The sequence below is a fragment of the Pan paniscus genome, chromosome 20 (assembly GCF_029289425.2).
Source record: "Pan paniscus chromosome 20, NHGRI_mPanPan1-v2.0_pri, whole genome shotgun sequence".
In the NCBI taxonomy this organism is placed as follows: domain Eukaryota; kingdom Metazoa; phylum Chordata; class Mammalia; order Primates; family Hominidae; genus Pan; species Pan paniscus.
Window position 1 is genome coordinate 19,595,028 of NC_073269.2, and position 13,562 is coordinate 19,608,589.

A 13,562-nucleotide genomic window follows, 5' to 3' on the forward strand; every position below is an offset into this window, starting at 1 on the left:
TGGGAGGATCACTTGAGGCCAGGAGTTTGAGACCAGCCTGGCCAACATGGCGAAACCCCATCTCTACTAAAAGTACAAAAAAGTAGCCAGGCGTGGTGGCACGCACCTATAATCCCAGCTACTCAGGAGGCTGAGGCAGGAGGATCGTTTGAACTCAGGAGGCGGAGGTTGTAGTGAGCCAAGATGGTGCCACTGTACTCCAGCCTGGGTGACAGAGTGAGACTCCATCTCAAAAATAAATAAATAAATAAAGGTACACCATTATTTTATGTACCACTACACCTAACCATTAAACTATGATACAATGCTTTATTATTCTTTATAAATTTTTATTTTATTCTTGAATGAGCTATAATAGATTTATTTAGAAATGAATATTTATCATGCATGGCTCTGTTGCATGCATACAAAAGAAACTAGCAGTGGGAACTAAATTTGTTAAGATGTTCTTGAAGCTTCTTCATATTCAGAATCTTCTAAATTACTTTCAACACAATCATTGGTGCCCATGTTTCAATGTCCATGTTTCTCTATGTCAGTAGTTCTCAAGATGTGGTCCCCAGATCAGTTGCATCAATATTGTCTGGGAATTTGTTAGAAATGCAGATTCTTGGGCCTGGTGTGGTGGCTTATGCCGGTAGTCCCAGCACTTTGGGGGGTCAAGGTGGGCAGATCACAAGGTCGAGAGATCGAGACCGTCCTGGCTAACATGGTGAAACCCTGTGTCTACTAAAAATACAAAAATTAGCCAGGAGTGGTGGTGGGCACCTGTAATCCCAGCTACTCAGGAGGCTGAGGCAGGAGAATCGCTTGAACCTGGGAGGTGGAGGTTGCAGTGAGCTGAGATCACACCACTACACTCCAGCCTGGCGACAGAGTGAGACTTCATCTCAAACAAACAAACAAATAAATAAATAAATATATAATGCAGATTCTTGGACCATATCCAGACCTGCTGAATCAGAAATGTTGAGATAGAGCCCAGTGAGTGTTTTTTAACAGACCTTCCAGGTAATTCTGATACATGCTTAAGTTTGAGAACCCAGCTTTGCATGGTATTGTTCTCTGGACCATCAGGAGTATTGTGATGTAGGATTTATTCAAAGAACCCATGAGAGAACCAGAGGCCATTGCTGGTTCTCTGCCATCCTCACATTGCTTAGTGGGGCACCTGAGAATAAATCAAAGGTTTTCCAGCTGTGATGACAAATGAGATTATAATTCCTTTTCGTAACCAAATTATTGTGGTATAATATTCCAGGGGCTTTCTTGCTGGAAATCTAAAAGTGTGTTCTCAGTTATCTCTGAGAGTTTCTCACAGGTTCACCTCATAGATGTCCCTGAATAGCCCTTTCCATCCTTCCATGCATCCATCCATGCATCTATCCATTTATCCATCCATCCATCCATCATCCATCATCCATCCATCCATCCATCATGCATCCATGCATCCATGCATCCATCCATCCATCCACTCACCCAGCCATCTACCTTTCATCCATTCACTCACTGAACTATTCTTCTTTTCATCCACCAACCCATTTATGCACTCATCCATCCACTTAGTCACACACTCAACTTTTCATCTTGGGTGACGGAGGTTGGGATGCTTGTGATTTTGGTGAGGATAGAGATTGAGATGCAAATTATTTTTGGTGTGAGATAGAGGCTGGGATGCACATGATTTTTTAGGGGGATAGAGGTTGGAATGCACATGATTTTTGGGGAGTTAGAGGTTGGGATTCTTATGATGTTTTGGGGGATACAGGTTGGGATGCATGTGATTTTTGGGGGGATAGAGACTGATATGCACATGATTTTTTGGGGGGATAGAGGTTGGGATGCATGTGATTTTTTGGGGGTAGGGTTTGTAATGCACATGATTTGTTGGGGGTAAGGGTTGGGATGCACTTGATTTGTTTGGGGGATGAGGATTAGAATGCACCGAATTGGCCGGGCTCCGTGGCTCACACCTGTAATCCCAGCATTTTGGGAGGCCAAGGTGGGTGGATCATGAGGTCAGGAGTTCAAGACCAGTTTGGGCAAGATGGCGAAACCCTGTCTCTAATAAAAATACAAAAAATTAGCCAGGCGTGGTGGTGGGCATCTGTAATCCCAGCGACTTGGGAGGCTGAGGCAGGAGAATCACTTGAACCTGGGAGGCGGAGGTTGTGGTGAACCAAGATTGTGCCATTGCGCTCCAGCCTGGGCAACACAAGCTTCCTCCCCCCCACCAAAAAATAGAATTTACCGAATTTTGAGTGGAGTGCAGCTTTCATAATGCACATGATTTTTGGGTGGGGTTTATAATGCACAAGATTTGCTGGGGGGCAGGGTTTAGGATGCATTTGATTTGTTGGAGGGATAAGGGTTAAAATGCACATGATTTTTTTTTTTTTCTTGGGTGCAGGGAGTGGGATGCACATGATTTTTGAGGCATAGAGGTTGGGATGCCCATGACTTTGGGGGTAGGGGTTATAATGCATGTGATTTCTTACAGAGGGGTTACTCCTAGAAGAAGAGAACTGAAGAAGGATAGGACAGAGGAAGGAGCTAAACAAGGAGGTAGTCTTAGCAAGAGTCTAGCCTCAGCCTAATCCCATGGGGAGCTCTGGACTGTGCACCATGGAGTTGATCCATCTTGAGGCAGGGCCCTTATACAAGGCCCTTATGTCAATCAATCATTGGCTGTGGCTGCCCTGGGGGTGGGTGCAAGCCAAGCCTCACAGGTAAATGAATGAATGCAACCACGAAGAGCAACTGGGTGGAGCTCCAGGAGCATCGACTGCATTGCTCAAACCTTTATCTGGGTCATGCTCACCCACTGCCTCAAACGTTGCTACACAGAGTATGAATGTCACTTCCTCTTCATTTTAAAGTGTTCAAAATAACAATTCTCATTAGCCATGTTGCAACATCACATGATAAATATGGGAGTGAGCAGCTTCCACATGATTCTTTTTTTCAATTTCTGTTGTTATTTTCCATTGAAAAAATAAGAATTGTATATATTGATGGGGTACTATGTAACGTGTTGATATATGTATACATGTGGAATGATTTTACCAAGTGAATTAACACATTCATTACTTCACATACTTATATATTTTGTTGTAGTGAGAATATTAAATAAATAAATAAATAAATAAATAAATATATATATTTTTTAGAGACAGGGTCTTGCTCTGTTGCCCAGGTTGGAGTGCAGTGATGTGATCATAGCTCACTGCAGCCTCAAACTCCTGGGATCAAGCGGTCCTCTTGCTCCAGCCTCCTGAGTAGCTGGGACTACAGGGACATGCCACCATGCCTGGCTCATATATATATATATATATATATATATATATATATATATATATATAGTGGAGATGGGGTCTTGCCATGTTGCCTAGGCTCGTCTCCAACTCCAGAGCTCAAGCCCTCCTCCCACCTCGGCTTCCCAAAGTGCTGGGAATACAGGCATGAGCGACTGCGCCTGGCCAAAATGTATTTTTAAAAACAATTTTCAAATATACAATGAATTATTAACTATTGGCACCTTGCTGGGCAATAGATCTTGAAAACTCATTCCTCCTGTTTAACTGGAACTTCATATTCTTTGGCGCAAGTAATGCTTAATTCTTTTTTTATATTTTGAGACGGAGTCTCACTCTGTTACCCTGGCTGGAGTGCAGTGGTGCGATTCTCAGCTCACTGCATCCTCCGCCTCCCAGTTTCAAGCGCCTCTCCTGCCTCAGCCTCCTGAGTAGCTGGGATTACAGGTGCCCGCTACCATGCCCAGCTAATTTTTGTATTTTTAGTAGAGACGGGGGTTTCACCATGTTGGCCAGGCTGGTCTCGAACTCCTGAGCTCTAGTGATCCGCCCACCTCGGCTTCCTAAAGTGCTGGGATTACAGGTGTGAGCCACCTCGCCTGGCAGTAATGCTTAATTCTCGACAGGCTCAAAGATGGTCATGGCAGCCAGCTTGGTAGTCAGGTTGAATTTATTTAAGTGTCGATCCCTACAGAGAGGATGCTGTTGATCCCTCACCCAGATCCCATTTTCTGGTTTATTTTCTAGAACTATTTCCATGAGAAATAAAATCAAATTTTATTAATGTCAAGAAAGTATTTCTTTGCCCTAAGGAACAAATGGATTGTTCTGTAGGGACTCATCCCCCAGCTGTTGTAAATTAGTTGCTATCAGTCACGGCTGTCTGATATATCAACCTGAAATAATCAAAAGCACCAGATTCCAGTTTTAAAGAGCTTATACAAGAGAAAAGCCAGGAACAGCCACTCTGGGATGCACAAACTCTAGAGAAATGGAGTCAATGCTCTGAAGTTAGAAGCTAAGTCCTTGCTTGTATAGGAAGACAAAGAAATTTAACAGGATTACATTTTCTATACAAGGCTGGTTTATGAGTTATAACAAATTAATTAGTTGCAGTTTTTTTTTCTGTGTGATTTGTTTTCTTTTTGTTGTAGCTGGTTTTCATTTTCTTTCCAATTTAAAAGCGTGTATTTAACATTCCCTCTAAAGGCAGTGTAATAGCCATGAAGTCCTTATGTGAGAAAGGGAAAAGGGAAGTTGATTTATACTGAAAGTCAACAGCAGAGAAGGAAGGGTCTTCCCTGGCTCTTCAACCACCTGTAACATTTTACAAAACAGTGCCAGTAAAGGAAAAGGTTTAATCTGTAATCAGAGAAACAAAAGCTATGGCTTCCTGGGTTTGAGCTGCCTGTTACGTGACTCAGGCCCTGTAATTCACATTCCTTTAAGGCCCTAAATAATTTAATTGAGTTCCAACAGCTTAATTTTCTTTTTATTTAGAGATGGATTCTCACTGTCACCCAGGCTGGAGTGCAGTGGTGTGATCATGGCTCACTGCAGCCTTGAATCCCTGGACTCAAATCAATCCTCCCACCTTAGCCTCCTGAGTAGCTGGGACAACAGGCATATGCCACTATGCCTAATTCAATTTTTTTTTTTTTATAGACAGAGACCTTGGTACGTGGCCCAGGCTGGCCTACAACTCCTGGCCTCAAGTGATCCTCCCACCTAGGCCTCCCAAAATGTTGGTATTACAGGCATGAACCAACTGTGTCCAGCCCCAGTAGCTTAAATTTTGAATGACTAATTTTATACCTCCTTCAGATAATTGCTGCCTCAGCTGAACAGGAGTTGCTCTGGGAGGTTATGATCCCCCACCCTTAGGAGGCATCTTGCAGCCAATGGCTATCCAAGATGGGGGTACAAAATGCCAGCTCCTTTCCTCAAAGTAGAATGGGACCAGTTCTGTGTCTCATACTCCAGAGCTCCCTATGAGATTAGGTTGAAGCTTGACTCCAGCTGAGCCCACATCTTTGTTCAACTCCTTCCTTTCCTTCCTACCCTGCTTTCCTTACTCCCTCTCTCCCAAGAGCACCCCAGCAAATCATGAGGACCTACCCTCCTCCCAGGGATTGCGACCTAACCAAATCCCTCCCTTATTTGGTTATGCCATCAACACAAAAGAAGAAATAATTCAAGTTTCCTAACACTTTCTGGTTTTATCCTGAGATGAGATTTAAAAATATAATGCTTGGTTTACAGTAAGACACAAATAAGATCCCCATTATCAATATTACTTTATTGATGATGATGATAATAATGATGATTGAGTCCTATTTCAGAGTGCTTAATTTCTTTTTGAAATTGAGATAAGAGTCTTTCTATATTGCCCAGGCTGGTCTTGCACTTCTGGCCTCAAGTGATCCTCCTGCCTTGGCCTCCCAAAGCACTGCGATTACAGGCGTGAGCCACCGCGCCCAGCTCAGAGGGCTTAGTCTTTACATTATAGTGCCATCTTCTGGTAAGATTAAAGAAAAAGAAATCCAAAGTAGCTTCAAATGCTGGGCTTTAAGAAGCTGGGTTGAAGTATGGATGACGGACTAAATCTTCCGGGTATGAGGAGTTAAGGCAAATCCTACAGAGATATTAACTTGTTCTTTTTTACATCACCTTAAATCTATTATTGTATCTTTATTATTCTGGGACATTCAGGCCCAAAGATACTCATTAAGTCAGTAAGCTAAATTTAGTGACAAGTGCATGAGAATTAGAGTTAGGAAGCCTGATCATGATATTTATTCACTCATGCATTTGTGAACCCATCCATCCATCTGACAAATGTTTAAGATATGTGGTCTCTGTGCTCGGTGATTACATGTCAGGTTGATTCATTTTACTCAGTGTTTACTTTCTCACATTTAAAATGGGGTTAACAATGGAAAACAGTGTGGCGATTCCTCAAAGACCTAAAAACAGAAATACCATTTGGCCCAGCAATCTCTTGACTGAGTATCTACCCAAAGAAATATAAATCATTCTATCATAAAGACACATGCGCATGTAAGTTCGTTGCAGCATTACTCACAATAGCAAAGATGCAGAACTAACCTAAATGCCCATCAATAGCAGGCGATATAAAGAAAATGTACATGCACACCATAGAATACTATGCAGATGTAAAAAAGAATCAGCTCATGTTATTTGCAGGGACATGGATGCACTGGAGGCCATTATCCTTAGCAAACTAACATAGGAACAGCAGACCAAATACTGGATGTTCTCACTTCTTTTTTTTTGAAACGGAGTCTAGCTCTATTGCCCAGGCTGGATTGCAATGGTGCGATCTCGGCTCACTGCAACATCTGCTTCCCAGGTTCAAGTGATTCTCCTGCATCACCCTCCCGGGTAGCTGGGATTACAGGCGCCTGCCACCATGCCCAGCTAATTTTTGTATTTTTAGTAGAGACGGGGTTTCACCATGTTGGCCAGGCTGGTCTTGAACTCCTGACCTCAAGTGATCCACCTGCCTCAGCCTCCCAAAGTGCTGGGATTACAGGCGTGAGCCACCATGCTTGGCCACTGACTCCTTTCTTACTCCTAGCTTTGTTGAGATATAGTTGACAAATAAAAATTGTATATATTTAGGGTGTACAACTTGATGTTTTGATATACATACAGTGAAATAATGAAGCAATTAGCACATCCATCACCTCACATATTTGCTTTTTTTTTTTTTGGTGGTAAGAACACGTAAGACCTACCCTCTTAGCACATTTCAAGTACATAATATGTTCCTGTTAACTACAGTCACCATGCTGTACATTAGATCTCCAAAACTTATTTATCTGAAATAACTGAACCTTTGTACATTTTGTTTTTTAAATGATACATTTCTTTTATTTTTATTTTTAGAGACAGAGTCTTGCTATGTGGCCCAGGCTGGTCATCTGGAACTCCTGGACTCAAGCGATCCTCCTGCCTTGGCCTCCCAAAGTGTGCTGTGATTACATGCATGAGCCACCACGCCCGGCCCAACTTCTTTGTAAGAACATTTAGCTTAAAACACAGATAAATTGTACTGCATAAAGGTATTTTCTTTCTTTATATCCTTATTCTATAAGCTATTTTTCATTTTTTTTTTGAGATGGAGTTTTGCTCTTGTCGCACAGGCTGGAGTGCAATGGCAAGACCTTGGCTCACTGCAACCTCCACCTCCTGGGTTCAAGCAATTCTCCTGCCTCAGCCTCCCGAATAGCTGGGATTACAGGCGCATGCCACCATGCCCAGCTAATTTTTGTATTATTAGTAGAGACTGGGGGTTTCACCATGTTGGCCAGGCTGGTCTCGAACTCCTGACCTCAAGTGATCCACCGGCCTCGGCCTCCCAAAGTCTTGGGATTGCAGGCGTAAGCCACCGCGCCCGGTCTTTTCATATTTTTAAAACCTTTTAAAATGTGAGTAATGTGTTGTACTGCAACATTGTGACAGTTACAACACCACTAGGTGATAAGAAATTTTCAGCTCCATTATAACCTTATGGGATCACAACTGTGTATGTGTTTCGTGGTTGACCAAAACGTTGTTATGTGGTGCATGACTGCACATGTGCTTGATATATAAAGAATACCAGGGAACTAGTGACAGTGGTTGTTTCAGGGGAAGAAAATTTAGGAATAGAGTGAGCCTCTCGTTTGAACTTTTCCTATAGGTATGTATGATGTATACTACATAATAAATAGTTTTTAAAAAGTCAGATCTATGTCTTAGATTCACACATTTTTAGTGAGAAGGGCAAGCTGTAGAAGAAACAAAAATACATCGTCCTATTTTTAGAATAAAGACAGTTGACCCGTGAACACCAAGGGTTTGAACTGTGGCTATCCCCTTATAGGTAGATTTTTTTCTACCTTTCTCCTCCTTGGGACAGCAAGACCAACCCCTCCCTTTCCTCAGCCTACTCAGGGTGAAGCTGACGATGAAGACCTTTATTTATGATCTTTATGATCACTTCCACGTAACGAAGAGTAAATATATTTTCTCTTCTTCATGATTTTCTTAATAACACTTTCTTTTCTCTGAGCTTAGTTTATTTTAAGAATATGGCATATAATACGTATAATATACAAAATATGTGTTAACTAACTTTATGTTATTGGTAAAGCTTCTGGTTAACAGTAGTCTATTAGTAGGTAAGTTTTGGGGGAGTCAAAAGAAGTGAATTTTCCACTGCACAGGGTGGCGCCCCAACTCCCGTTGCCTAAGGGTCAGCCATATAAAAATATACAAAAACAGTCTTAAGTATGGGTATATTTTTGTAGGGGATTGGATTAAGCCCATGGATAAAGGTGGAAGGGGTTGGGGAAAAGGAAGGAGAAAAGGGTAAGTTAAATATTGAGCATCCCTAAAGAGCCCCGGGGAGGGGTCGGGTGTCCCCCTCTCAACCCTTGAAGCCCAGGTCCCCTCATCCCGCCTTCCGAATGCAAGTTCAGCTCCCATTCCCACCCCAAGCACAAGCCCCGCCCCATTTTTGCCCCTTAGGCGCACGACCCGCCCCTACTACCACGCTCCAAACCAAGGCCCCGCCCACTCCGCCATTGGGGTGCAAGCCCCGCCCATCAGCCGTCGGAGGGCAAGCCACACTCCACCCCGCCCCCGCGCACAGGCCCCGCCCCACTTTTGCCCCTGGGACCTAAGCCCCACCCCATCCCTGTCCCTCGGACATAGGCTCCGCCCCCAGCACCACCCTCCATGCTCTGTGGGACCCCACTCCAGAGCCTAACCTCATCCCCCGGGTAAGAATACTAGAATTTCTCCTTGGAGGCTTAAAGAAGACGTTAGTTTTTCTGCCGCCGCCTAAGGCTACCCTGGCCACAACAGCCGGAGCCACAGCCACTTCCGTTCCCGGCGGCCCCGAGACCGGAAGCGGAAGTGCGCGCGGCGGCGGCCGACGGCGGCTGAGCTGTGCTGCGCGGCGCGGCGCGGCACGGCACGGTGGGAGTGTCTCCGGCTGGTCTGCAGGTGTGGCCCGGCCCCTCGGGAGGGCGGGGAGGGCGGGGAGGGCTCGGCTGGCGCGGGGAGGGACTGGAGGGCCTAGAACAGCTCCGCCTGTGTGAGGGGCTTCCTCCCTGCGATCAGCCGGTGGCCGGCGTGAGGCCCGCACAGTCAGGGCCTCGCATCTGGGCGCCCGCCGCCCGGTCTCTCGCTCTCAGGTACCCCCCGTCCGGGCAGACAGGGCTGTCATCCTGTCAAAAGGGAAATCCCAAACAGTCCAGGTCCCACAGCTCAGAAATGTGGTGACACCGGCCCCAGCTCTCACCTGTCCTTCCCAATTTTTAGGGAAAGTGCATAAAGACGGCCCTACCTTGCCTACAGTATGCAAGATAACTGCGAATTAGTAATTCACGTTTTATTTGATATGATAATATTATCTAGCTTTGCAACTGGAAAGTGAGGTCTAGGTCCACATGTGCAAACTGGTTTAATTGATTGGCCAAATTTACTTAAAAAATTGAATGCATCCTCCATTAAGGAATGAATTAGATGACGAGAGATTTCTTTTGGAGACTGACAATTTGAAGTCTTTTAGCTTAATATCTGTTAGCTTGGCTTTGCATCTCTTCCTTTTCCATAACTTTTTCTTTCTTCTTTTCTTTCTCATAAGAAAGCTTTTGGCCAGGCTTGGTGGCTCACTCCTATAATCCCAGCACTTTGGGAGGCCGAGGCGGGTGGATCACCTGAGGTCAGGAGTTCGAGACCAGCCTGGCCAACATGGTGAAACCCTGTCTTTACTAAAAATACACAAATTAGCCAAGGGTAGTGGTGGGCGCCTGTAATCCCAACTACTCGGGAGGCTGAGGCAGGAGAATCGCTTGAACCCCAGAGGCGGAGGTTGCAGTGAGCTGAGATTGTGCCACTGCACTCCAGCCTGGGTGACAGCGCAAGACTCCATCTCAAAAACAAAAACAACAACAAAAGGAGGAGTTCTTAATTTTTTTTGTTTTTGTTTTTCTTTATTTTCTATGTTTGAGACGACTTTTACTTCTGCTGTGGGCATCAAGTTTCTCACTGTTAGGTCAAGAAAAGCCGTTTCTCAGTTATTTCACAAATATTATTATCAAGGAAATGTAAGACTGTTATTCAGATCTTTTCAAGTTGGCTCCAGTCCTTTCCCCAAGCATGTGAATCACAGAGCTTCAAAACTAATGGAACTTCAGGGAAAAGACGATATAAACTTTGTTAGTACTGGAAATTCAAATTGAGTTGGCCATGAGTGGGATGTCTTTTTTAATAATGGGGTTAAAGCTCATGTCTACTGAGAAATCAGGAAAAAATTAACTCCAGAGGAAAATCATGCATCAGATTTCAGTTTTATGAGTGAGGTGTTTGTTTCCACAAAGAATATATGCGCTTTTTAAAAAGAATTAATATTGTTTCTTAAAGATACCTGAAACTTGTGTGATTATGTCTTATGAAAGACAGGCATTTTAAGTTATTCTTATATTTGATTTTTATGGTGTCATATTGTCTTTTTTTTTTTTGAGACAGAGTCTCACTTTATCACCCAGGCTGGAGTGCAGTGGCACAATCTCGGCTCACTGCAGCTTCCGCCTCCTGGGTTCAAGCAATTCTCGTGCCTCAGCTTCCCAGGCAGCTGTGATTATAGGCGCCCGCCACCATGCCCGGCTAATTTTTGTATTTTTAGTAGAGACGGGGTTTCACCATGTTGGCCAGGCTGGTCTGGAACTGCTGACCTCAGGTGATCCACCCGCCTCGGCCTCCCAAAGTGCTGGGATTATAGGCGTGAGCAACCATACCTGGCCTCATACTGTGTTTTGTGTGTGCGTGGGCATATTCCTTCTTAGGCTAGCTATACTGAGTCATTCTTGAGGAGTGTTGATTATTTGGCATATTTTCACTGGGGTGCCCTCAATGAATTGGACCCTGTACATGGGGAAACAGTGGGATTGAAATAGTTACAGTGCTTGCCCCTATGAAGGCTTTATTCTAGCTAATAATATTGGTAAATTAATAGTGCCAAAGGCAATATGAGAACATGGAACAGGAGAACTTGGGGAGGATGTCAGGAAACACATCTGAAAAGGAACAAATGTTTGAACCTTCCAGATGAGTTGTACGTAGCTAAACAAGGAGTCTAGCTGTGGAGTGGGGTAGCGGAGGAAACTTGAGAGAACATTCCAGATGTACAGTCTTTCAGGCAATACAAAGCCTGCTGTGTTCCAGGAGCTGAGAACAGGTAGAGAAAGGTAAAGTAGAGAAAATAAAGTACTGAATGGATGAGCCAGGTGAGAGAGGGAGGCAGGTCCCTCAAGATCATTGTGAGCATTGGATCTTCTTTTTATTTTTATTTTTCTTTCAGACAGAGTCTTGCTCTGTCACCCAGGCTGGAGTGCAGTGTGGGATCTGGGCTCATTGCAGCCTCCACCTCCCGGGTTCCAGCGATTTTCTGGCCTCAGCTTCCTGAGTAGCTGGGATTACAGGTGTGTGCCACCATGCCCAGCTAATTTTTGTATTTTAAGTAGAGATGGGGTTTCACCATGTTGGCCAGGCTGGTCTTGAACTCCTGACCCCAAGTGATCCGCCTGCCTCGGCCTTCCAAAGTGCTGGGATTACAGGCGTGAGCCACCGTGCTTGACCTGGACCTTATTCTTTTTTTTTTTCTTGACATGGAGTCTTAGTCTGTTGCCCAGGCTGCAATGCCGTGGCGCGATCTCAGTTCACTGTAACCTCCGCCTCCTGGGTTCAAGCAACTCTCCTGCCTCAGCCTCCCTCCCGAGCAGCTGGGATTACAGGCGTGTGCCACCATGCCCAGCTAATTTTTGTATTTTTAGTAGAGATGGGGTTTCACCATATTGGCCAGGCTGGTTTCAAATTCCTGACCTCAAGTGATCCACCCACCTTGGCCTCCAGCCTGAGCAACAGAGTGAGACTCAAAAAAAAAGGTTTACATCACAGTTGGAGAGAGAGAGGCAAAAATCGTTTAAGAAATAAATATCAAATCACACTTTCATATGGGCAGTGGAGGAAAAGTAGAAGATCTTAGAGGTATTTTGAGGGAAGCTAGAAGTTAAAATGTTCCTTTGATGACATGGGAAGAGTCAGTAGCAGTCACTAGAGGCTGTTGTTTGAAAGGTGCCTTCGGGGCCAACATGTTGCTTATGGAGATAAATGTCCTGTAAGGGTTTTGATTGTGGCCACTCTGCTGGAGATCCCCCAAAATGCTCTGCTTCCGTCCTCACCCCTTCTTTTACCTCAGTGTCTCTTTTATTGCAGGGAGAACACCGACTGAGACCTCAAACCCTGGCTCCAGTGTCATGGTGAGGAAACTGGGGGCTCCTGTGGCTGAAGGGGTGGATATGTAGGATAACTATGTCCTCTGGGCCCTGTCTTCTCTCTCGCCACTTCCCTCCCCAACTGAGGAAGAAAGGGAAGGGTGAGTGAGGAGCATCCTCATCCCTGCCCTAGGGGACCTAGGGACTTCCTTCTGTGCCTGACCTCTAGAGGTGGCATGGAAGAAGAGTCCCACAGCAGACCCTGGGGCTCTGAGCGGAGCTCCTCCAGGGCCATCCTTGTCATCCCTGATGAGACCTATTGAAAACACATGTGGCCATAGAAATATAAATTCAGCTTAAATTAATTAAGATTCAATACATTTAGCCGGGCATGGTTGTGTGTGCCTGGAATCGCAGCTACTTGGGAGATCGAGGTGGGAGGATAGCTTGAGCCCAGGAGATTGAGGCTGCATTGAGCTAGGATTGTGACCCTGCACTCCAGCCTAAGCTACAGAGTAAAACCCTGTCTCTAAAAAAAAAAAAAAAAAAAAATTAAAAAGTTTAAGCGCTCAGTTTCTCAGTCGCCCCAGTCACATTGCCCAAGTGCTCAACAGCCACATGTGCTGGTAGCCCCTTTCTGGAAAGCGCAGGCATGGAACATTCCCATCATCAGAGAGTGATGTCTGTTGGACAGCGCTGCTCTGAAGAATTCTGCAATTAAAAGGATTCTCAGATGAGGCCGGGCGTGGTGGCTCATGCCTGTAATCCCAGCACTTTGGGAGGCCGAGGCGGGCAGATCACTTGAGGCTGGGAGTTCAAGACCAGCCTGGCCAACATGGTGAAACTCTGTCTCTACTAAAAATACAAAAAATTAGCTGGGTGTGTGGCACGCGCCTGTAATCCCAGCTACTTGGGAGGCTGAGGCAGGAAAATCGCTTGAACCCAGGAGGTGAAGGTT

At 44.9% G+C, this 13,562-nt stretch overlaps 1 protein-coding gene across 4 annotated transcripts in view; it reads left to right on the forward strand.

The window, feature by feature from the left end:
• Positions 1 to 9,184: 9,184 nt before the first annotated feature.
• The window catches only part of ZNF333 (zinc finger protein 333), a 30,591-nt gene continuing 26,213 nt past the window's right edge, over positions 9,185 to 13,562 (forward strand). For 2 of the 4 annotated variants that reach the window (XM_003807073.6, XM_057300750.2), the window contains exons 1-2: positions 9,190 to 9,332; positions 12,606 to 12,649. In XM_003807073.6, the coding sequence (XP_003807121.3) occupies positions 12,647 to 12,649 (3 nt within the window). In that variant the 5' untranslated portion in view covers positions 9,190 to 9,332; positions 12,606 to 12,646. Of the gene's footprint in view, positions 9,333 to 12,605; positions 12,650 to 13,562 lie in introns of all 4 variants that reach the window. The other 2 variants (XM_008959132.7, XM_034946499.3) reach the window with 2 other exon arrangements.